The 25,674-nt window shown below is 39.5% G+C and overlaps 2 protein-coding genes across 4 annotated transcripts in view; one reads left to right on the top strand and one right to left on the bottom strand.

Annotated features, from left to right (window-relative positions):
• Positions 1–25,674, bottom strand: part of CENPP (centromere protein P) — a 234,312-nt gene that overhangs the window by 143,076 nt on the left and 65,562 nt on the right. Inside the window, exons 6-7 of one of the 3 annotated variants that reach the window (XM_035029272.1) lie at positions 22,776–22,984; positions 21,745–21,762 (exon numbers count right to left, since the gene is read on the bottom strand). The exons of 1 other annotated variant lie outside the window; for it this stretch is intronic. In XM_035029272.1, coding sequence (XP_034885163.1) covers positions 22,820–22,984 — 165 coding nt within the window. In that variant the 3' untranslated portion in view covers positions 21,745–21,762; positions 22,776–22,819. Of the gene's footprint in view, positions 1–21,744; positions 21,763–22,588; positions 22,985–25,674 lie in introns of those variants that run through there. One more of the 3 variants, XM_035029271.1, reaches the window with a different exon arrangement.
• On the top strand, positions 1,945–25,282 carry OGN (osteoglycin). Its single transcript, XM_035029268.1, has 7 exons — positions 1,945–2,074; positions 3,051–3,297; positions 5,417–5,510; positions 17,673–17,831; positions 19,711–19,913; positions 22,548–22,643; positions 23,421–25,282. Exons 2-7 carry the CDS (start codon positions 3,124–3,126, stop codon positions 23,589–23,591), a joined length of 897 nt encoding a protein of 298 aa, XP_034885159.1. The 5' UTR covers positions 1,945–2,074; positions 3,051–3,123; the 3' UTR covers positions 23,592–25,282.

The raw sequence follows: 25,674 nt of genomic DNA on the forward strand, positions 1-25,674 counted from the left end.
CAAACCTGAGTGGCCTCGCCCTGGGAGACATTTTCATAAGATCTGATGAGGGGCTGAACAGTTATTAATAACTGAATGGGATTCTGTCGTGCACCAGCATCTCTCGATTTTTATCACTGTTTGGCTGTGAGGGATCCCCGTTCAAGGACCAAGGGATGGACGCCGTACTGTGATTTGTAAGAAGTATGTGTTTGGTCATTCAAAGGGACAACGTCTTGAGAAAATACTGGTTGTCATGGCTGATGGGGGTGAGGGGTGGAGGAATGCTACTGGCGTCTAGTGGGCAGAGAGCGGGGATGCTGCAAAATGTCCTACGATGCACAGGACAGCCCCCACCACAAAGAATTATCTACTCCAAGATTTCAATAGTGCTGAGGCTGAAAAGCTCTGTAGTGACTAGATTCTAGCCCAGCAGATAAAGACACTGAGGTCCACAGAAGTTAGATCACTGCCAACCAGGGAAGTACTCCAGGGGAAAAATGGAGTTTAGGAGTCTGAGTGCATTTGTCTGCACTTCTGGCAGAAAACTGGTGTCCAGAAAACTTACTCCATGGATGAACGCCAATAAAACTGTATTCACTGGTCATGACTTCCCAAGGAAAGACATTATACTTCACAGTATAATTTTCTATGAAAGTTACAAAGGATCACACTGTGTGTGTCATTAGTAAAACACCCAATCTTTAGGACTCTTTAAATCTGACATTTAACATCTATCCTGTTCACTTCTCAACAAACCTGCCACACTGTGCAAAACAAATCAGTATTTGTTTCATTATTAGATATATGCAAAGACTCTAAAGTTTTTATTGTATCCTTAAAGCCATAAAACTGACAATTTATATCAGCCAAAACCAGAGAATATCACAAGTAAATGTAAAATAATTCATATTCAAATAAAATCATGAGCATTCACGTCTTAGTTTTTCCAAGCTTTAATTTGAAAGACCCTACAGACAATTTTGAATAGAAAAGAGAACAAATTGGTATTCTTTTCTGTTTTGTAATAAAATATTTATCCATATCCATATTTATGGGATTTTTAGTTTAGAGGAGAAAGAAATGTTACCTTGAGTGCTGAGTGCACCAAAGAGTGATAAAATGAAAGTGAATCTTTACGATGGTCATATAGTTATCTAAAATACCATTTAGGGGCGCCTGGGTGGCTCAGTTGTTAAGCGTCTGCCTTCAGCTCGTGTCATGATCCCAGGGTCTTGGGATCGAGCCCCGCATCGGGCTCCCTGCTCCGCAGGAAGCCTGCTTCTCCCTCTCCCTCTCCCACTCCCCCTGCTTGTGTTCCCTCTCTCGCTGTCTAGCTCTCTGTTAAATAAAAATTTTAAAAAATAAAAATACCATTTAAACTTTCAAAAATCACAAAAAAAATTTTATAGTTTCCTTAATTTAGCAAATGTATCTTTTACCATCAAACTCCGAATTACAAATCAAACGTGTTTTTTAAAAGCTGATTTATCAGACTTGGATATTTATCATACGTAACTAAAATAAAGGGGGGGGCCAACTGATTTAACTGCAAGATAATTTATGCTAAAACTAATTTTTACATTGGAAATTTCTTGGCTATATGCTAATTATGGTACTGGAGCAATATTTTTACCCCTCGTAAAATTAAGAGCATAGACTAGACTTTGGTTTGGTCTTTTATTTTGTTGAAAAAGCGTACGTTTTATCTCCTGGGAAAGCATTAAAATAAAAAGCATGACTTTAAAGCTATGTCATCTTCACAAATAATATTCATGAAACCTTAGTGCTCATTACACAAGACAAAAATAACACGAGCTTACAGTCCTTAGTAGAAGCAGACCAAGCACGGCAGATGCAAATGTTTTAAGCACAGCTCTCCAGTACAGCACACTACAATTCACCCCAGAGAAAGAATGTTGGCCAGGATCTCCACCACATGCAAACTGCATTTAAAGCTGCTGGGCCCTGAAACTCCATGCAGCACTTTGAAACTGATGCACAGCCTTCCTCCTTCACCTACCACTTGGGGCTAATACACAGCCATGAACTTCTATTGAGGAAAACCACAAAAAGCTTCAAAAAAGCTACAACGGTAGGCTCTTCTTTCACATATTATTTTAAATATCGCTTGTTAAGATGTGATTCATCGAACAGTCTTGATAAATGCAAAGGCCACCTCTAATTTTTTAAGTTTCAGTTACCTTGAACAATTGTAACAAGCACTTAAATATGTCACTGCATAACTTTAACATCCCTACAGGCAAAAGCCTTGCTGCGTAAGTCAAAAGCCAGGCGTTTTAGCCACTGATTTTTGACAAGCCGGCATGTACAACACAGCACCAGCAACTGAGTGATCCTGTCTGAGGTTACTTAAGAAGAAGTCTGAAGTGTGCATCACTGATAACCCTAAGAGAATCTTCCCCCTCTCCTTCCCCTAAATCCTTGATTAAATTCTGTATTTTTTCTAGTCTGCAATACTATCTGTGTTATTCATAGTTTAAATTTAAAAAGCAATGCTGTTAACTAAAAATAACGATATCAATGAAAATTACAAAACTAAGAAAATTAATATTATGGGTTTTCCTATATGCTTTATCACCTAAAAATAAGTGTAAATGACTACTCTTCATTTTCAATTTGAAGTTTAAGTTTTAAAACTCCTAGAAGTTATTTCTATTCATACCATTACAAATCAAGAGTTCTTATAAAATAGCAAAGTTGAAATACGATATTTTTAACTCACATGAGACAGGATCATGAGTCTTCATTTTAACTATTTATACTACAGGTATCCTAAGATTTCAATTGCACACATATACCTTTGTTTAAGGCACCTAATTATTAACAAACTGAAATTATCAACATTGCTTGGGTTTTGACAGAAAAATAAATAAAACCACTTTCTGAAACTATTTTTAAGAATGTCACTGATACTTGAAAACTTTTAGCATCTAATTAAAGATCACTAAGGGTTAAATACTTGTTCTCTGGCCCCTACTGAGTACACCCTGCCAAAAGTCCTCTAAGCTTTTAAATATTGCTTCGATGGTCTGCGTTTTTACTTCCAGGGAAAAAGAGAGCATTGTCCCAGTTAGCAGGCCACTAGCTTATTAACTTCCAGTCACCTTGATTTTTGCTGAAATGAAGACTCTGCCGTCTATACTTCTCCTGCTCCTGTTTGTGCCTCTGATAAAGCCAGCACCACCGACTCAGCAGGACTCACGCATGCCCTATGATTATGGAACAGATAATTTTGAAGAAGCCTTGTTTAGTCAAGACTTGGAGGATAAATATCTGGATGGAAAAAATATTAAGGTATTTTATTTCTACTCTAAATTTAACTTCGAAAACAGTCACCCATTTAAATACATGTTTTTGTTTTTTTAATGTGTCTGATAAGGTAAGGGGAAAGAAACAGCACTTTAAATGACTGGAAGTAATTCAAAATAACTGTCCCCAAGATTATATTTTTAAAGTATGCATGCCTCCCATGGTTACCTGTGGTAACCAAACAGTATCTATAGCAACCAACACAAAATTTAAAAAAACTAAACTTTAAGATGATATCTTACTGGTTGAAGATTTATAAGCAATGTTATACAACGCCCTATATTTGTGTATTATATTGTCTCAAAATAAAATAGGAGAAATGTGTATTAGGAGAAATAATCTTGGATTACCAGCCTAAGGTTTATTATTTTAGGAAGAAGTGGTTCATGGAAATAAATACTGCTTATTTTGGTGTCCATAGCATTTCACAATAACTTACACATGCCAACTATGCATGGTACCGAAAAATGAAAAACTCCTCAATGTGGGGCTTAATTTTTAATGAGTTTCAACAATTTAGACTCTATCAATTGTGACTGTAATTGTCCTTTAGCTACTACTCTGCAGGGATGACTTCATATCACATCTTTCATACTCCACTTGCATGGGCTGAGTAATTACTTGTGGTTTTCTTGGCACAAAGAAATGAATGCTGGGTAAGGAAAAAGTTAACGCAGCACATAAGTATCTGCTCCTGCCTACTCTGTGTGTGTGCGCGCACAGAATGGAAAATGAGAAACGCAGCCAAATATATAACAATGCTGATTGTCTTTTTTTTCTTTTTTCTTTTTTTAGTACACAGGACCAAATGTTAACACTATAATTTCTTTCAATGGAGTTGGTTAATATGCTAGCATTATTTTTGCCCAACATTAAGACAAAAATGATAGGTATCACTAGTCACAGCTTCAGAATTTTTAAAAAAGGCCTATCATAACAATAAGCTATTGGCTTACATCGATGATTGGAATCTCTCAGTTAAAAAAATAATTTCAAACTTCCGTGCTCCCTAAAAAGTAGTAAATTCTTGCTTTTTCTCTTCACATTGCTTTAGAAGTCTCTGCTCTTCATATAAATGTAGGGACCAAGATATTTGTGAAGTGGAGAAGAATTCAACAGCACTTAATACACAAACTCAGAGTGGAGGGGCTGCTCAAGCAGAACCCACATGGGAGGATAAAGGAGTCAAGATGGAGATGAAAGGGGAACATGTTTTCAGAGGGTAGAGACTGGGGCCCCACGCGATCTACATCAAATCTAATGGCAGAAAACGTTCCCTCCCAGGACAGGAAAGAGTGATACAGACCCCAGGGCTAACATTCTGGACTGGGGGTCCCCGTGGGGTGGGTAGGGAAGGACCTGGTGCAGGGCAGGCATGTAGGTAATGATGGGTCACTTGCAGAAGAGACCAAAAGCTTGCTCAGTGCCCTGCACATGCGGCGTGACTAGTGCTGCAATCCTGCTGAACATGGTAGAATCTGGCATCGGGAACTGAACTCAATTAAGACAAGACCATAAAGAATAATTAAAGAACTTCCCTTGATAAATATGATCTCATTTCAGGTTCCACTTCAGAAAAACTTTCATTCTGAGTCAGAGTTCCCTCCAGCTTCCATTTGGAATTTCAATATAGTCAACATTTAGGAGGCACGGAGTTTGGCTTTTGGAGATAAAACAATAAAACAGACCTGGTTCTTTTACTCAAGGAGTTGACAGTCTGGAGTGAAAACAAGCTACACAAATATTTACTTTACAAGCTAATGAATGATGATATGGAATTACGTATCAAACCCTATTGCAGTGCAAAGGAAATGACACTAACTGTGACCCTATGGTGTTTTGGGTTTTTTGCTAAGATTTATTTATTTATTTGGCAGAGGCGGGGTGGGGCAGAGGGAGAGGAAGAGAGAATCCCAAGCAGACTCCCTGCTGAGTGTGGAGCCCAACGAGGAGCTCGATCCCAGGACCCTGAGATCACGACCTGCGCTGAAGCCAAGAGTTGAGGCTCAACCCGCGGAGGGACCCAGGCGCCCCATGACCTTAAGTTTTATGGTCAAAATTAGACGTTTTCAGACCTGATAACAAATTTTTATTTTTCCAATAGGAAAAAGAAACTATGATAATACCGGAAGAGAAAAGTCTTCAATTACAAAAAGATGAGCGTGTAACACCACCACCCCTCAAGAAGGAAAATGATGGTAAGTGTGCATACCCTCTCATCTAATTATCTCATTAGGAGCTTTAATAAATAGCTTATTATGGAACTTTATTCCTTATGGTATTAAAAATGACCTCGGGATACATTAAATTCAAACAGTGGACTTTTATCTCCCCTGAGAAAGACAGCTGGTACACTGGGGGTGCACATCCATTGCCACCCCACATTACGAATGAGAAACGTAGAAACATTCAAGAACAACCAAGTACAAAGTGTGTGCCTTTGTCTATATAAAGTCAATTCCAGAAACAGTGATTTAACATCAATGATCTGCAAATACTATGTACAGCCTGAGGATAAGGGAAATAAAATGAATTCTTAACTTCGAGAAACTTAGAGAAGACACAGAGATGGCTAAATACATAAATATTTATAATATACATTTCTATGAAAACAATAGAAAATGTATAAATAACAAATAACAAAGTCCTCCTTAACATTTCCTGTCTACTTGGTTTATTTTTGCTCTGTCAAAGAATAGCGTTTCACACGACAACATGAAAAAAAATCGCACACTAATTGGAAAGACATCCCTTGCTCTTGGATAGGATGACTCGGTATCATAAAGATGTCAGTTCTGCCTAAATTGGTAACAATAAACTTCTTTACAAAGCTGGTAAGGTTGATTCTCAAGTTCATGTAGAAAAATCAAACCTCCACTAATAGCCAGGAAGTCACCGAGAACTGACATGTATCCGCGGAAACAAGACATACCACGCATGAGAACATACATTAAAGTATCTATCCTAAAATACGTGTGATACTGGTGCACAAACAGAATAGGAAGTTCAGAAACAGAAATACCTGTAGAAACTCAGTATATAATAAAGAAGGCACTGTAAATCACTGAAGCAAAGATGGTATTTTTAAAGGTTTTAAGAAAAACTCTACACCCAACGTGGGACTCCAACTCACAACCCCGGGATCAAGAGTCCAATGCTCTACCAACTGAGCCCTCCAGGCACCTTAACGATGGTATTTTTGAAAAAGAGTGTTGGACCCTGAAACTAATATTACACCATATGCTAACAAACTGAAATTTAAATAAATTTAGGGGCGCCTGGGTGGCTCAGTCGGTTAAGCGTCTGCCTTCAGATCAGTTCATATTACCAGGGTCCTAAAATCGAGCCCCTCGTGGGGCTCCCTGCTCAGCAGAGCATCTGCTTCTCCCTCTCCCTCTGCCACTTACCCTGCTTGTACTCTCTCTCTGTCAAATAAAATAAAATCTTAAATAAATAAAAACTTAAAAAAAATTTTTTTTTAAAGATTTCATTTATTTATTTGACACAGAGAGACACAGCGAGAGAAGGAACACAAGCAGGGGGAGTGGGAGAGGGAGAAGCAGGCTTCCCGCGGAGCAGGGAGCCCGATGCAGGGCTCGATCCCAGGACCCTGGGATCATGACCTGAGCCGAAGGCAGACGCTTAACGACTGAGCCACCCAGGCGCCCCTAAAAAAAATTTTTAAATGGTATTGAACAACTGAGTAGTCAACTGAAAAGGGATAAAATTTGATCCATACTTTACACAGAAAAACAAATCCCTCATTGTATAAATTAGGGTCTAAAAGTAAAAAGTGAAACCATGCAAATACGGAATGATAATCTGGGAGTGGGATGCCTCAAAATCCAGAGAAAATAATAGAAAAGATCAATCAATTTGACTTGATGAAATCAAACTTTTTCATGGGAAAAAGCATCACAAACGAAGGCAAATAAAACTGAAAGCTGAGAGAAATAAAGTTAATATCTCTAATTTATAACACATAAAGACCCAGGAAAAAGAAACTGAATAAAAATCCACCGGAAAAACCAGCAAAAGATATGAACATACAATTCAAAAAGTGATATAAAAATGATCCTTAAACATATGGAAAGATATTCAATCTCACACATACAGAAATGTAAATTTAAATTACACTGAGATACAAATTTTTAACCTACCTGATGGGACAAAAATTAAAACTGTTACACCAAAATATACCACTGACAAGGCCATGGGCTATCAGAGACCTTCATATATTGCTGGGAGGAATACAAATTGGTATAATGTTTTTGGATAGAGTTAAGCAACGTCTAACAAAACCAAACATGCATTTACTTTGTGACATAGCAATCAACTTCTAGGTTTTTACCCTAAAGATATACCTCCAAAAGGAAGAAAAAACATATGCAGCATCACTGAAGCACTGCTTGCAAATGCAAAATTCTGGAAACCATCTAACTGCCCATATGCTGAAGAGAGGTTAAGTGAAGTATGGTAAATCCACAGAAGGGAATACTACACAGTTGTGAAAGTGAATGAAGAAGACTGTTACGGACTGTTAGAAGTGATTTCCAGAATATATGAAAAAAAAGTGCAAGAGTATCTACAGTGTACTGCCTTTCATCCAAGAAAGAGAGAGATGGAAAACATACCTGCATCAGCTTACTTGTGTTTCTGGAAAAGAAACTCAAGCAAAGGTAATTTAAAAATGGAGACTAGTTACCCACCAATCACAGAAGGAACCAGGGGTGGGAAGGAGGGATGGACGGACACTGGGAGGCGGGGGACAAGAGGGCGTGGGACTTCTATGAGTATACACTTTCTGTGTAGGTCTGATTTTAGAACAAGGTTATATTTCACACAGGTAAACAAACATTTATAAATAGAATCAGCAAGGATAAGATAAAAGAAAATTGGCCTACAATTAGAAACTTAATTTCATTTCAAATGAATAACATAACACATTAAAGGAAACAAATTTAATCCAAGTAACCCTTAAACACAGTATTTTGACTACATACCTTCAGGCTAAAGACAAAATAGAAGGGCCAAATACTGAAAATCCAGTGAGTAGGTTTGTTTTCCACTGTGTTACACGTCAGTAATAACCAAACTACTTACTGTGTGGCCTGGCACTGAGTAAAATACTGCACTGGGTCAAGAGAGCCAGGTTTCTCAGAGCCTGGTGCTACAAATGTGGTGGGGGGAAGGCCAGAGTGACACTGGGGAGCTGGACCGGAAGGGAAGATACTGGCGCCAGCTCACGGTTTGTACGCAGACGTACAGACATGGGTACAGGCCCGCCTTGTTTTACTGACCCCGCAGATGCTGCACTGCTTACAGACTGAAGGGTGACGGCAAACCCGCCTGGAACGAGTCCATTGGCACCATCTTCCCAACAGCAGTTGCTCACATCATGTCCTGTGTCACATTTTGGGAACTCTCATAATATTTCAAGCTTGTTATTACTACATTTGTTACGGTGATCTGTGATCGGTGATCTTCGATGTCACCACTGTAATTTGGGGGCACCATGAGCCGTGCCCATATAAGACGGTGAACGTGACCGACCAATGCTGTGTGTGTTCTGGCTACTCCACAGATGGGCCCTTCCCCCACCTCTCTCTCCCCTCCTCCTCGGGCCTCCCTATTCCCTGAGACACAACCGTATTGACATTAGCACAACTGATAACCCTACCATGGCCTCTAAGTGTTCAAGTGAAAGGAAGAGTCACACATCTCTCACTTTCCATCGCAACTAGAGATGATTAAGCTTCGTGAGGAACGCCCGTCGAATCCCAAGACAGGCCGAAAGCTAGGCCTCTTGTGCCAAACAATTAGCCCAGTTATGAATGCAAAGGAAACGTTCTCGAAGGACATCACAGGTGCTTCCCCAGTGAACACTCGCATGAGAAGAAAATGAAACAGCCTCCCTGCTGACATGGAGAGTCTGACTGGTGTGGATGGAAGCTCAGACCAGCCACAACATTCCCTTTGGCCAGCACCTCACCCAGAGCAAGGCCCTGACTCTTCAGTTCTGTGCAGGCTGAGGAGGTGAGGAAGCTGCAGAAGAAAAGTTGGGAGCTGGCAGAAGTTGGCAAGGCTAAGGAAAGAGGCGCTCTCCAAAGCGTACAAGTGCAAGGTGAAGCAGCGAGTGCTGACGGGGAAGCTGTGGCAAGTGATCCCGAAGATCTAGCTAAGAGAATTCATGAAGGTGCTCACACTGAACAGACTGTCAATACAGATGAAGCAGTCTTCTATTGGAAGATGCCATCTAGGACTTTCAGAGCTAGAAAGAAGTCAACGCCTGGCTTCAAAGGTTCAAAGGACAGGGGCGCCCGGGTGGCTCAGTCGTTAATCGTCTGCCTTCAGCTCGGGTCATGGTCCCAGGGTCCTGGGATCGAGCCCCGCATCGGGCTCCCTGCTCGGCGGGGAGCCTGCTTCTCCCTCTCCCACTCCCCCTGCTTGTACTCCCTCTCTCACTGTCTCTCTGTCAAATAAATAAATAAATAAATAAAACCTTAAAAAAAAAAAGTTTCCAAGGGCAGGCTGACTTCTCAAGTGAGGCTAATGCAGCTGGTGAGTTGAAGTGGAAGCCAATGCTCATTGCCCATTCTGAAAATAAGCCCTTAGCAACCATGCTAAATCTCCTCCGCCTATGCTCTCTAAACAACACAGCCTGGCGGACAGCACATCTATTTACAACATGGTTGATGGAATATTTTAAGCCCACTCTTGAGACTTGCTGCTCAGTAAAAAAGATTCCTTACAAAATATTACTGCGACATGGCATTGCACCCGGTCAGCCAAGAGCTCTGATGGAGATGGACAAGATTAATGTTGCTTTCATGCCTGCTACCACAACATCCATCCTGCAGCCCATGGATCCAGGGGTAATTCTGACTTTCAACTCTCAAGTCTTTAAGAAATACCTTTAGTAAGACTATGGCTGCCACAGATAGTGATTCCTCTGATGGATCTGGGCAGAGTCCATCGAAAACATCCTGGAAAGGATTCACCATCCTAGATGCCATTAACATGCATGATTCACGGGAAGTGAATGAACAGGGGTTTGGAAGAAGTTGATTCCAGCGCTCATGGGTGGCTTTGAGGGGTTCAAGACTTCAGTGGAGGAAGTCACTGTGGATGTGGGAGAAACGGCAAGACAACCAGGATCAGAAGTGTGGCCTGAAGATGGGAGTGAACTGCCACAATCTCATGATAAAACTTGAACAGATGAGGAGTTGCTTCTTATGGATGAGCAAAAAAGGGGATTCTCGAGATGGAACCTACACCTGGTAAAGATGCTGTGAAGACTGTTGAAATGACAACAAAGGATTTAGAATATCACGTGAACCCAGTTGTAAAGCAGAGGCAGAGTTGGAGGATGGACTCCAGTTTTGAAAGAAGTTCTTCTGTGGGTAAAATGCTACCAAACAAGCATCACAAGCTACAGAGAAATCATTCACGAAAGGAAGGGTCAATCCATGAGGCAAACTTCAGGGTTGTCTTATTTTCAGAAATGGCCAGTCACCCAGCCTTCAGCCGCCAGCACCCTGATGGGTCAGCAGATCAACATCAGGCAAGACCGTCCACCAGCAAAAAGATCATGGCTCCCTGAGAGCTCAGATGGTGGTTAGCACTTCTCAACAATAGAGTATTTTTAAATAAGATATGAACATTCTTTTCTTTTTTGAACAATGTTTTATTTTTTTTTTTTAAGATTTTATTTATTTGAGACACATTGAGAGAGGGAACACAAGCAGGGGGAGTGGGAGAAGGAGAAGCAGGCTTCCTGCGGAGCAGGGAGCCCGATGAGGAGCTCGATCCCAGGACCCTGGGATCATGACCTGAGCCGAAGGCAGACACTGAGCCACCCAGGAGTCCTGAACAATGTTTCTTCAAACACAGCTACTGCACATTTCATAGGCCACATGCACTGTAAACGTAACTTTTATGTGCACCGGGAAACCAAAAAGCTCATTTGACGTGCTTTATCGCACTGGAACCAAATGTGCAATTTCTGTTTGCCTGTATAGACATATTTGGCTCTGTGAGTGTATATGTGTATATATGCATACGGTGTGTTTATGTGTACACACACACATGTAGACAGTGTATACATACATCTATGTCTATATGTGTGTAAGAATGCATGTATATGTCTATAATACATATATGTGTGCATATATGTGTATTAAATATGGAGAGACAAATAGACATATATATATTTCCCAGCTCTCTCTGCAGAAAGAGTGTAGAAACAATGAGATGCTGGTAGCAATGAGCATATCCACATTCAAATCTTGGTTTCTAAATACTACTCTCCACTAAAAGGAACCAATACTCCCTAAAGGAATAACTGATTTCAGGCTTAGGGCAGAGAAAAGGCAAGAGTGGTCTAGGACATCTTAAGCCAGAAAATAAAAAAGTTCTCACAGAGTAATGGAGACATTTAACATTTTAATTAATCAAAATATAAAAAAATATGTAGGTATAAATTTGTAAAAGACATATTAAGACCTGCACACTGAAATCTAGATAACTATACTGTGAGAAATTAAAGACCTAAATATATGGATATATTATGTTCAAGAACCAGAAAACTCAATATCATTAAGATATCAATTTTTCACAAATTTATTTGTAGATTTAACTCAATACCAGTTAAATTTGTAGCAGGCTTTTTGAAATTAAGAAGCTGACTGAAATTTATGTGGAAATGCAAAGAGATTAGAATAGTCATAACAATGTTGAAGAATACAGGTAGAGGATTTACACTTCCTAAAACCGTACAGGAAGTAAGACATTGTGGTATTAGCATAAAAATAACAAGTAGATCAACAAAACAGAATAGAGTCCAGGAATACACTTACACAATAGGGTCAACTGGTTTTTCACAGTGGTCCCAATGCAACATAATGAGGAAAGGACAATTTTTTCAAAAAATGGTGAAAAAACTGGATAGGTCTAAGTTAAAAAAATGAGCTTTGACTCTTCCTGAGACGATATATAAAAATTAACTCAAAATGGACCCAAAGCTAAATATCAAGAGCTGACACTATACAACCTTTAGAAGAAAACAGGATAATAACGTAGGTTGGCAAAGATTTCTCAATACAACAGAAAAAGCACAACTATAAAGGAATCAACTGTTCTTCATTAAAATAAAAATATATAGAAGGAACACGCCTCAACATCATAAAAGCCACATACAAAAGACCCAGGGCTAGTATCATCCTCAATGGGGAAAAACTGAGAGCCCTACCCCTATAGTCAGGAAGATGACAGAGATGTCCACTCTCACCATTACTGTTCATCACAGCACTGGAAGTCCTAGCCACACAGCAATCAGACAACAAAAAGAAATAAAAGGCATCCAAATCAGCAAGGAAGAAGTCAAACTTTCATTATTTGCAGATGACATGATACCCTATATAGAAAACCTGAAAGACCCCACCAAAAAATTGCTAAAACTGATACACGAATTCAGCAAAGTCACAGGATAGAATATCAATGTACAGAAATCTGTTGCATTTCTCTACACCCATAATGAAGCAGCAGTAAAAGAAATCAAGGAATCAATCCCATTTACATCTACACCCAAAACAGTAAGATACCTAGGAATAAACCTAACCTAAGAGGTAAAAGATCTGTACTCTGAAAACTACAGAACACTCATGAATGAAATTGAGGAAGACACAAAGAGATGGAAAGACATCCCATGCTCATGGATTGGAAGATGTTGTTAAAGTGTCTATATTACCCAAAGCAATCTGCACACTTAATGCAATCCCTATAAAAGTAACAACAGCATTTTTCACAGAGCTAGAACAAAAAATCCTAAAATTTGTATGGAACCAGAAAAGACCCAATACAATCCTGAGAAAGAAAACCAAACCTGGGGGCGTCACAATGCCTGACTTCAAGCTCTGTTACAAAGCTGTGATCACCAAGACAGTATGGTACTGGCACAAAACAGACACATAGATCAATGGAACAGAGTAGAGAACCCAGAAATGGACCCTCAACTCTATGGTCAACTAATCTTTGACAAAGCAGGAAAGAATATCCAATTGAAAAAAGACAGGCTCTTCAACAAATAGTACTGGGAAAACTGGACAGCCACATGCAGAAGAATGAAACTGGACCACTTTCTTACACCATACACAAAAATAAATATAAAATGGATGAAAGACCTGGGCCTGGGTGGCTTATTTGGTTGAGCATCCGACTCTTGGTTTCTGCTCAGGTGGTGATCCTGGGGTTGTGGGATCGAGACCCGTATCAGGCTCTGGCTTGGTGTGGACTCGGCTTGGGATTCTCTCTCTCCTTCTTCTGCCTCTTCCCCCACTCACACACATGCTCTCTCTCTCTCAAAATAAATAAATAAATAAAATCTTAAAAAAAAAAAAAAAAAGGATGAAAGACCTAAATGTGAGAAAGGAAACCATCAAAATCGTAGAGAACACAGGCAGCAACCTCTTCAACCTTGGCCTCAGCAACTTCTTCTTAGACATGTTGCCAGAAGCAAAGGAAACAAAAGCAAAAATGAACTACTGGGACTTCATCAAGATAAAAAGCTTCTACACAGGGAAGAAAACAATCAACAAAACTAAAAGGCAACCTAGGGAACAGGAGAAGATATCTGCAAATGACAGATCCAAAATCTATAAGGAACTTACCAACTCAACACCCAAAAAACAAATAATCCAGTTAAGAAATGAGAAGACATGAATAGACACTTTTCCAAAGAAGAAATCCAGATGGCCAACAAACACATGAAATGACGCTCATCATCACTCATCATCAGGGAAATACAAATCAAAACAATGATGAGGGGGCATCTGGGTGGCTTAGTCAGTTGAGCGTCTGCCTTCAGCTCAGGTCATGATTCCAGGGTCCTGGGGTTGAGTCCCGCATCTGGGTCCCTGCTCAGTGGGGAGCCTGCTTCTCCCCCACACCCTCTCTGTCAAATAAATAAAATCTTTAAAAAAAATAACAAAAAACACAAAACCACAATGAGAAATCACCTCACACCTGGCAAAATAGCTAAAATTAACAACACAGGAAAAATAGGTGTTGGCGAGGATGTGGAGAAAGGGAAACCCTCTTGCACCGTTGGTGGGAATGCAAACTGGTGTAGCCACTGTGGAAAACAGTATGGAGGTTCTTCAAAAAGTTAAAAATAGAACTACCCTCTGACCAAGCAATTGCACCATTGGGTGTTTACCCGAAAGATAAAAAAATACAGATTTGAAGGGGCTCATGCACCCCAATGTTTATAGCAGCATTACCAACAAAAGCCAAACTATGGAAAGAGCCCAGATGTCCATTGACTGATGAATGGATAAAGAAGTTGTGGTGTATATATACAATGGAATATTACTCAGACATCAAAAAGAATGAAATCTCGCCATTTGCAATGACCTGAATTGAGCTAGACAGTATTATGCTAAGTGAAATAAGTCAGAGAAAGACAAATATCATGATTTCACTCATACGTGGAATTTAGGAAACAAAAAAGATGAACATATGGGAAGGAAAAAAAAAGAAAGGAGAGGGATGGAAGCAAACCATAAGAGACTCTTAACTACAGAGAACAAACTGAGGGTTGATGGAGGGAGGTGGGGAGGGGAGGGGCTCGATGGGTGATGGGCATTAAGGAGGGCACTCGTTGTGATGAGTGCTGGGTATTGTATGTAAGCGATGAATCACTAAATTCTACTCCTGAAACCAATATTACACTATATATTAACTAACTAGAATTTAAATAACAATTTAGAAGAAAAAAATGTTTCCTGTTCAGAAGACATCGATAATAAGACAAGCCACATAGAGGAAAAGATTTGCAAAATGTAAATCTGACAAACTTATACCTACAATATACAGTCTTCTATTTCAGTAACAAAAATACAAAGAAAATTTTTAAAAATAGGCAGAAGATATGAACACTTTACCACTACAATATGTGGATGGCAAATAAATTTATTAAAAAACTGCTCAGCACATTAGTCATTAGGAAAATATAAATTAGAACAGGAGATACCACAACGTGCCTTCCTGGAATGGCTAAAATTAAAAAGTCTGATCAAACCGAATGCTGACGAGGATGTGGAGTAACTGGAACTCTCGTTCACTGCTGAAGGGACTATAAAATGGCACAACCTTTACGGAACATAGTTTGGGGCTTTCCTCAAAAGGTATACACCTATCAGGTGGCCCAGCCATTCTGCTCTTCGGTAGTTACACTAGAAAAATGAAAACATTACGTCCACACAAACTTTTACATAAAGGTTCACAGTAGCTTTCTGTGAAATAGCCAAAAACTAAAAACCCAAATGCCGATAAGGAAGGACTATATAAACTGTGTATATTAATACAATGAAATAGTACTCGGTAATAAAAAGGAATGCACTGCTGATACATGTGATAAGAGATGAATCTCAAAATAATTGTGCACAGTGGAAGAAGCTGGATCAAGGCGTATATACTTCATGGTTCTTTTGATATAAAACTCTTGGAAATGCAAGCTGTTGTAAACTGACAGAAAGCAGGTCAGTGGTTGCTGGGAGGGAGGGACTACAAAGAGCCTAAGAACACTCTGGGTGATGATTATGTCAAGTATTTCAATTGCAGCAATGGTTTCATGGGTATATACATATGTCAAAAACTTATAAATTATACAAGTTAAATATGTGTAATTTATTAAGTATCATTTAAGCACAAAAAAAGCTGTGAGAGAATAAAAAAGAGCATAAAAGAGTTCACATTCAGGACGCCTGGGTGGCTCAGAAGGTTAAGCGTCCGCCTTCAGTTCAGGTCATGATCCCAGGGTCCTGGGATCGAGGCCCATGTTGGGCTCCTTGCTCGGTGGGAAGCCTGCTTTTCTCCCTCTGCCTGCAGCTCCCCCTGCTTGTGCTCTCTCTCTCTCAAATAAATAAAATATTAAAAAAAAGAGTTCACACTGGCTAATCTGTGACTAATTATCAAAATAAATATGACGGTAACTTCTGACCCATGGGATAAGGAATTCGTAAGCTCATACTGAACTGATATAACTAAATAAATAAGAAGGGAATGTTCTACTTTATACCAGATATCAACTAACAAATGTAGAAGAAATGATGGAATAGAAAATCGTAATTTGCAAGTATCCTAGTAACAAATGATTCAGGTAAGAACTATCAATAGGTGATAAAACTAGTGAGTGACAGGTTAATGACAAACCAGACGTTTAGAATCTCATAGTACTTCTTCAGAAGATACTTATTAATGGCAAACACCAAGTGAGTCAAGTGACCAAAGCAAGCATCATCAGGAATGGGACAAATAGATACCATGTGCTTCCTGATACACAGCCCTGAGGACCCAACATCATTTCCATGGTGTTCCTGTCAAAAATGAGAAACCTCAGACAAACCCTAATTGAAAGACATTCTGAAAACAAATGCCCTGAAAAATAAAATGTTTTTAAAATTCAAAAGTTTTCAAAAATGTAGAAGAAAAAGGCACGACAAGTATGCCATACGTGATGTAGCACGTAATGGGGTCTTTGCCGTTTCTGGGACGGCTCTAACATTCAGGCTGACAGTCTGTGCTTACTTAACTGCTGGTTTCTAAGCTCCATAGCGAGGGTCACCAATCTGAAATGTGTCTGTGCCCAACCAAGGGATACAGGAAGCTTGCGTTTACCTTACGGTCTGCTTCATGCATCCTTTTTGGTATTCAAACCAGGAAATGTAAATCAGTCCAGCAATTAAATGATCACTGCTAGGATAGAGAATAAAGGAGATTTTGGATTACAGAACTGAAGGTAAGATTCTGGTGAGTTATTAGGTACAATACAGGTCACTAACTAACATGACCATGGTATCTTTCCCACTATCACCTATAATTCTGCAAAATATCTTTTCAAATTAGTGATAACATTCATGATAGCAATAATTTTACCATTAGAGGCTAAATATTTTAATTTTTTTTTAAGTAGGTTCCACGTCCAGCATGGAGCCCAACACAGGGCTCAAACTCACATCCCTGAAATCAAGACCTGAGCTGACACTGAGAGTCAGACACTCAAATGACTGAGTCACCCAGGTGCCCTAAGGCCAGATTTTTTTTTTTTAATTTTTTTTTTAAGATTTTATTTATTTGCGAGAGAGAGAATGAGAGACAGAGAGCACGAGAGGGGGAGGGTCAGAAGGAGAAGCAGACCCCCCAGCTGAGCAGGGAGCCCGACGCGGGACTCGATCCCGGGACTCCAGGATCATGACCTGAGCCGAAGGCAGTCGCTTAACCAACTGAGCCACCTAGGCGCCCCGAGGCCAGATATTTTTAAAGTACTGTTTATATTTTTATGATTTTGTTTCCCAACTTAGAAATGCCCACCTGCCTACTGTGTGTTTGCTTAAGTGGTTCTGTTTACTGTGAAGAAGTTGACATTGATGCCGTACCACCCTTGCCAAAGGAATCAGCCTATCTTTATGCACGATTCAACAAAATTAAAAAGCTGACTGCGAAAGATTTTGCAGATATACGTAAGTTAATTTTAAATAAAATAATTCATATGAACTCATGTTAGTATTAACCTCATTATAAACACAAGTTTCTAGGCACTTGGGCCTCTCACATCTAGGGTAGTCACTGCTGGAGTATTTAAGTATCCACATACTTCACCAAAATCCGCTGGTTTGTTGGTGAATCTCCTTTCCATTCAAATGCCGCATGTCATCTTTCTTTACTGGTGACTTCAGTGTCTATGTTGACGGCCCATCTAACACATGGGCACCTACGCCTTCTCAACTTCAGGACTTTGAGACCTGTCTGCCTCAGCCAGTCAGGAGTGCCAGTATAATCGAAGCGCTTCTCTAACCTCAGTGCTTTCCTCACAATGCTACCTTCACTTTAAAAGCACAGACTCTTTTCCTTACTTTAACTCAAGGTTCTTAAACCTGGCTATGTACTAAAAACAAAAATACCGATACCAGGCCCTACTCTCCAGAGCTTTCAATTTAGGTCTTGGGAGAGGCCCACGTGTCGTCATGAAACACCACCAAACTTCTCATATGATTATCACGTGGAACCAGCGGGTTTCACTCCTTGCTGGGATGCGGGCCGCCAGGGCCCTGCCGTGAGCACACCACACTCCCCGACTCCTGCATCGCCAAGTCCCCCAGTCCTGGATCACAAGCCCTCATGAGTTCTCTAGCCTGCTATGTTGTTGAGTGCTTCTGAAGAAAATCACACCCAGAAATGCACACTGGCCCCATTACACATTTATGAGACTCGCCGTAAGAGTATTCACGCTGCAACTGGTCGGGGTACAGTTGTGCCTCCCAGTTGTGGATCCACACTTTCAAACTCACCTACCCGGTGGAATTTATTTGTGACCCAAAGTCACTACATGTTGCCCTTCACAGTCATCTGCAGACAAGTGCACAGTGGGAACACATTGGGGTTACCTAACCAAGGTCGAACAAGGTGACCCCTGCCATTCTGTGTCAACTCTCACATCCTAAGGGTCCTGCTCCGTCTTAGTGCCACACCTTCCCCACTCCTGTGCTCCCCAAGTGCAGTGCTCAAGTGCCTCACGGGAAAGACACTGTGTGAGGGAATCTTCACTCCAGTGTGAGCTGCAGTGCTCATGGCCGTGAGTTCGATGTTAATGTACCCACGACATATAAACTAACTACAATGCTTTGAAACAGAAACACTGATAGAATTTTGTACTAATTGGTTGATGTAAATGTAAATGTGTGACCAGAGGCTCACAGGAGCCTAACCCTGTATATTCCCTGGAAGCAATGATCCATACTCATTAACTCAGTGTTTGCAGGGATTAAGTCAAATAATGAATGAGAAGTGACTCCGTTTCCTCATCATCCCAGACATATAAAAGTGAAACAAATGAACTGAATGTCTCTCTCCGTCTGCATCACCTTAACCAATTAGGGAACATTCCTGTTTGTTGTTGTTAAGCGATAAGGCAGACAGATAAAGATAACATACCTACGATCACAATGCAACATGCTGGGAAAAAGTCCAAAACATACCTACATGATTCTTTTCAACCAAATATGGTGCTTACTTCCCCATGATCTGCAACCAGAATTTGTTTCAAACTGCCTCAGCATCCTGAGAATTCAAACACAGAAGTATAGAAGGACTCTATGAACTTTAAGTTCCCTTCCAACCCTGAGATTCCAGGACTCAAGTGAGGAAAGCCATCAGTGTGAGGCGCAGGGCAGATGCTCACCATGCATTCAACAAAATTTACTGATCTACTAATTACAGACACTCTATTAGATACTAAAAATAAAAGGTGTGTGAATGACCCGTTAAACCAATGCTTTTCTTCAGTCCACACAAATGAGACTTTATATTTTTTGTATATTTTCTGTATATTTTTCCTTCAAGCTAACTTAAGAAGACTTGATTTTACGGGAAATCTGATTGAAGATATAGAAGATGGTACTTTTTCAAAACTTTCTCTCTTAGAAGAACTTACACTAGCTGAAAATCAACTATTGAAACTTCCAGTTCTTCCTCCCAAGCTCACTTTATTTAATGCAAAATACAACAAAATCAAGAGTAGAGGAATCAAAGCAAATACATTCAAAGTAAGTATTTTATACTATGACCAAACACAGTATCAGTTTTATACAACCAATGATAATATGAGAAAAGAGAAACTCTGTTCTAAAATTTTGTTTTATATTTTTAAATGATTTTAACTTTATAAGTGAAGACATTATTTCCATAATAAGTAGTCCTGGTATTGGGCTTATTCAGTCTAGCTTACCTGCACCTCCCTTTATGTAACTTGACCTTGTTTCATGGGACTACGTTGTGTCCCAGCTTTTTCACTTGTTCACACAGTAAATATTTATTTATATAGACGTGGTTTGTACCCTCATGGCACCAGGATACTATAAAACCTCAAAATGCGAGTTTTCCTGTGTTTCTTTTCCTTACAATATTAGTAATTTACACATGCCAGAAAATTATCGTTCCTAAAGTAAAATTCAGTAAAAGTTTAATTTTACTTTTACTACTTAAAAGTATTAGCCCATGAAATTCTGTAGGTAGACTTTCTTTTGAATTTCAGCTAGTACAAAATTCTATATGTACTAAACACTAAATACGTTTCTTATTTAATAACTCAAGATATAGGTACAGGAAAAAGGGAAGGTGATCTACTCTGACTTAGGTAGCCAGGTTGTGTCCAAATGCACAGCCTAAGGAGAAATTACTGCCTCAGTCCAGTCCCGCACAGGTGGTAACTCGTTCCCTGTCCTGGAAGGAGCCCCAGATAAAAAGACGACTGTGTTACTATTGGCAGCAAAACTCATTCAAAGGGGAAGTTTGTGACTTCTTATGATAACATCTAATAGAAACACTATCAAATAGTATCATAAAGTTTATGATAATCACAAAAAGGTACAATTTATCCACAAATGAACAACCTGTCAGAAAATGTAAAAATATTCCATTTTTCTTTTTGTTTACACTCAAGCAGTTCTTTTTTTTTGAGAGAGAGAGAATGAGAGACAGAGAGCATGAGAGGGAGGAGGGTCAGAGGGAGAAGCAGACTCCCTGCCGAGCAGGGAGCCCGATGCGGGACTTGATCCCGGGACTCCAGGATCATGACCTGAGCCGAAGGCAGTCGCTTAACCAACTGAGCCACCCAGGCGCCCCTCAAGCAGTTCTTTTTAAACTGTAAGAGACATTATTCTAAAGGCACATCAGAGTTCCTCGGAAGTTAAGGGATTATTAGGGGACTTTTCAAAACAGGACTCACTTCATTTTTTTATTTTTTCAAGATTTTATTTTTTTATTTGACAGAGAGAGACACAGCAAGAGAGGGAACACAAGCAGGGGGAGTGGGAGAGGGAGAAGCAGGCTTCCCGCTGAGCAGGGAGCCCGATGTGGGGCTCGATCCCAGGACTCTGGGATCCTGACCTGAGCCAAAGGCAGACGCCTAACGACTGAGCCACCCAGGCGCCCAAAACAGGGCGCTTTAAAAACAACAAAAAACCCTTATAATTTGAAGCTATGTAATTCCAGCTGATAAGCTGTTGACCAACTGGCATAGTAAAGATCTGCCAGAGCCGATCAACACTTCACAAAAGGAGTGTCTGAATATTCTGAATTTTACACTTGCATTACATCTTGAAGTCACGTTATAAAAGGATACACAGCAATGGGCTGCTGAATGAAGAGTAATTCAACACAGACCCTTATGGGTAAAAGTCATATCTCACTAAGTAGTTAATAAATCGCTCTAGGAAATATCTTACTAACAAGCACATCGCTCAGGAGCACAGGCAAGTCGCATGTCACTGTGCTTTGCAGAGACCGTGTTTCTGCAAACTGAAGGTCTGCGCCAACCCTGTGTGGAGCGAGTCTGTCGGTGCCACTTTTCCAACAGTGTTTGCTCACTGCGTCTCTGCCGTGTTTTGCTAATTCCTGCAATAATTGAAACTTTTTCATTATTATTACATTTGCCATGGTGATCTGTCATTAGGGACTATAACTCACTGAAAGCTCAGATGATGGTTAGCTCTTAGCAATGAAGTATTTTTTAATTAGGGGACGTACACTGTCGTTGGACATACGCTACTGCACACTTCACAGACTGCAGTATAGTGTAAATGTAACTTTACAGGCTCTGGGAAACCAAGAAACTCACTGGATTCACTTTATTGCAATATTTGTTTTATTGTGGTGGTCTGGAACTGAACCCACATCATCTCCAAGATGTGCCTGCATTCATTTTGCTAGAAATTGGGGGAACTGAAATGAGAAGTTCTGAAGGTTCAAGAGAGGTTATGGCAGCACCAGGATCCAAATTCAATCCTGCATAGGGACTGACCTTATTAGCTGTTCACAAGACAAATCAAAGGGGCCCAGAAGCTGACATGAGGACTGAGGCCAGGCATGGCTGGATATTCAGTGGCCAGATAAGTGGAGAAAAATGTGGGGAGGCAAGAGGGAACTACTACCCTTCATAAAGGACCAAAATATACTACTTGTGAAACGAAAAAAACCCTCAAAACCAAATAACTACCAAACCAGCAATTAATAGTACCGATAGGTGTCTATAACAATACGTGCACATGTATTCACGTACACATGCACGCACATGTATATGCACATATATGCATGCATGTGCATGTGTGTACACAGCTGGAATCCTGTGTAAGAAGTGTACTGACTCAATAACACTCAAGCCAAGTACCTTTTCCTTACAGAAATTGAACCACCTCTCCTTCCTCTACTTGGACCACAATGCCCTGGAATCTGTGCCTCTTAATTTACCAGAAAGTCTACGTGTAATTCATCTTCAGGTAGGATGGCTCCTTTCACAATATGTGGCTTTACGTTACAATTGGTCAGTCTTATGACTCATTAGGAAACTCATTTATTCACATGTAAATTTTGCCTATCAAAAGTGTAACTAGTCCAAGGCACTCACCCACCTGAAAGCCCCACCTGTCCAGAGAACCATGAAAGGATCAGCGACCTAGGTGTGAGGTCTGCTCTTAGAGTGGGGTTTGTCATCAGGTGTGAACTTATCATGGATTTGAAGGTAGGGCACCCTAAGACCTCTGCTTTGTGCTTCTTTCTCCAACAGCAGTAAACATTGGCTTTTGGTGACTTTCCAGCCGACTTTATTGTCCAATATCAGCTTGAGGTAATAGGAGAGAGAGGAGGAATTAAAATAAACTAAAACTGGTCTCTCAGCATCACAAGAATTCCCATTCGTCCTTTTTACTTCTTTAAAGGAATATCTAAGGACACAGTACCCATTTTGAGTTGACACTCTAGAACAGGACAGTTTCTCCAGCTAGGATGATCTTATTCATGCTTAGAACTTTCTGCCACGTGGATATCACTCTGAATAATAAGAATGTGTTCTTCCAAAGTAATACTGTATACGTAAAAAGGGAGGGGCTGGGGGGAAACTCAGGCCGCACCGAGAGGGTTTTATTACTATGAGGATACACAGGATATACAGTATTTTCAAAATCACTTTTTAGAAAAATACTCTGTGAAATCCCATTACATAGCATACAGAAGGCTAATTTCAAACTTCTGAACAATTTTTCCCTTCTGTTTTCCAGTTTAACAACATAACTTCAATCACAGATGATACATTCTGCAAGGCTAACGACAGCCGTTATATTCGGGACCGCATTGAAGAGATACGCTTGGAGGGCAACCCCATCGTCCTGGGAAAGCATCCCAACAGTTTTATCTGCTTGAAAAGATTGCCTGTAGGGTCATACTTTTAACCACTACCAATGCAGCATATAAACTAAAGTATACTCATGCATATAATCTGTCTCAACAATGTCTAAAGGAGCATAAATATTTAATACTAACTTTGTGTCCCACTACGAAGTAATTTTATGTTTTAAACAAAAATCTTACACATAACAAGTAAAAAGTAAAATTGAATCTAAAGTTCAAAACAAAGCAATGTGAAAATACTTAAACAGCATTACAAAATCCTTGTAGTTTATACCATAGTGCCATTTTAAAAGGTATGTTTTTATATAAATACCCAAATTTAAGAAGCAGCATTTCCATTACTAATGAAGTGGAAGGGTAAGTCCAAGAAACGTTCAACTGCTGTTCTTTCTTGGCCTTTACTGGATCCCTAAAGCATTTAAAGAAGATGTTCCAAAAACTTTGAAAAGCTAAGTATTTCCAGTGACCTCCCATTTTTCTTTTATGATTCATACATTATTCATTATGAAATAGGAACTGCTTTTTCCCTCTATTAAGGCAGCTATTATATTTTTACTTAGCCTGAGAAATAGGGAATCATCTCATATCTAGGCAAAACTTTCCAAAGAAAGCATAATTTTACTCTCTGATAAAGACCTAATAGAGTAATATTCAAAGTTTGCTTTGTAGTCACACAGTTAAAGGTTTCAGTAAAATAGTAAAAAAATCTTCCTTTTTCTAAATACTGACATTCCAAGTCTACCATAAAACATTTTAAGGAGCCAAGCAGACCAAAATCAGAATGCTCATAAAAAACAAAAAACAAAAAAAACTTGAATGTCCATCCCATCTCTCAAAAAATAACTATAAAGTTCCCCATTGTAAAGCCTTTCAAATATGACAGATACTGCAAAATATTTTCTTTTTACCACCACAGCAGTGAGAATCTCATTCATAAATCTGTTCAAATGTAAGACATGAAAACAGTGAATTTTGTGGTGTTACTGAACACCACCTTCCCCCCCGCCCCCCAACCTATATACATCACAGTCATGCAAACTGACTATACCTCCACAAGAAGGCTTCAGAGCCACATTTTCTAAAGACCCGGGATTAACTGATCATTTCGCAATGTGAATTCACCTACACTCTAACAGTGATGACTCATGATGGAACAACGCTGCCAGATTAAAGTTCCTAAAATAACCTTCCTCTTGCCCAAAACCCACTCAAAAGTCTTAGTCCCCACACTGCATCAGGATTACATCCAGAATTATCAGTGCTTTAGACACATGCGTCTGAACTGTGTATATAAAAATTTCCAGTGTTGTTTCCAACATAAATCATACATTAGAATCAAGTTGGTCTCCATATACCATTCCCAGAACAAATAGTTATTCATATTTTTAAGCATTTGCTTCTGTTTTTCCCTAAGTAGAATGAACTCCTGTTTTTCAATTTTTCCTCCATTTGTCAAGGTTGACCTGAAGATGAGACTTTTTCATTAAAACATCTATGATGTCTTTATTAACTCACTTGCTTATTTTATTGGTCTATTATCTATATTGGTCATCATTAACTATATACTGCTTTCTCATTATTTTGTGTGCATGCCTCATTTCTCTGTGACTGAAAGCTCACTGAACACATCCAATATTCCCTGTATATTTTCAGTGTGCCTAGCATAATAGTCGTGAACACATCTGAATTGAATATGCAATGCAAAGTACAAAATAAAATTCATTTAAACTGAGGGCTCTGTTTTATTTGGAAAAATAGAATCTTTATCACAATCTTGAAAAAAACAATGGAAATAAATTATAACTTTATCTGGAAAAATAAACTTGATAAAAAGGAGAGATAAGTGGTGGGACTGACACCAGGAAAAGCGGTCAGAGAAGACGTCTCTCACATTTCCAGATGCATCCCTATATTCTTTATCTAACTGAACTTAAAGAGAAAAAAAAAACACCATAAAATAACTCAAATTTTAGAGAATTCAAAAGCCTGTGGTTTACATAAAATAATAATTAGGAAAGAGCACTCATAAAAGGTCTGTATTACAGAATTATCTTTCAAAGACAATTTCAGACTTCCAGATAAGAAGATATGAACAGGCGTAACTGAAAACCTTATATATACCCT

The sequence above is a fragment of the Mirounga leonina genome, unplaced genomic scaffold (assembly GCF_011800145.1).
Source record: "Mirounga leonina isolate KUSES-001 unplaced genomic scaffold, KU_Mleo_1.0 Mir_224, whole genome shotgun sequence".
NCBI lineage: Eukaryota > Metazoa > Chordata > Mammalia > Carnivora > Phocidae > Mirounga > Mirounga leonina.

Excerpts from the sequence above, each read along its gene's own strand:
- OGN (XM_035029268.1), top strand. The coding sequence starts at position 3,124 with ATGAAGACTCTGCCGTCTATACTTCTCCTGCTCCTGTTTGTGCCTCTG. Across the intron at positions 19,914-22,547 it reads TCAAAGCAAATACATTCAAA|AAATTGAACCACCTCTCCTT; the intron begins GTAAGTATTTTA and ends TTTTCCTTACAG. Across the intron at positions 22,644-23,420 it reads TACGTGTAATTCATCTTCAG|TTTAACAACATAACTTCAAT; the intron begins GTAGGATGGCTC and ends TCTGTTTTCCAG.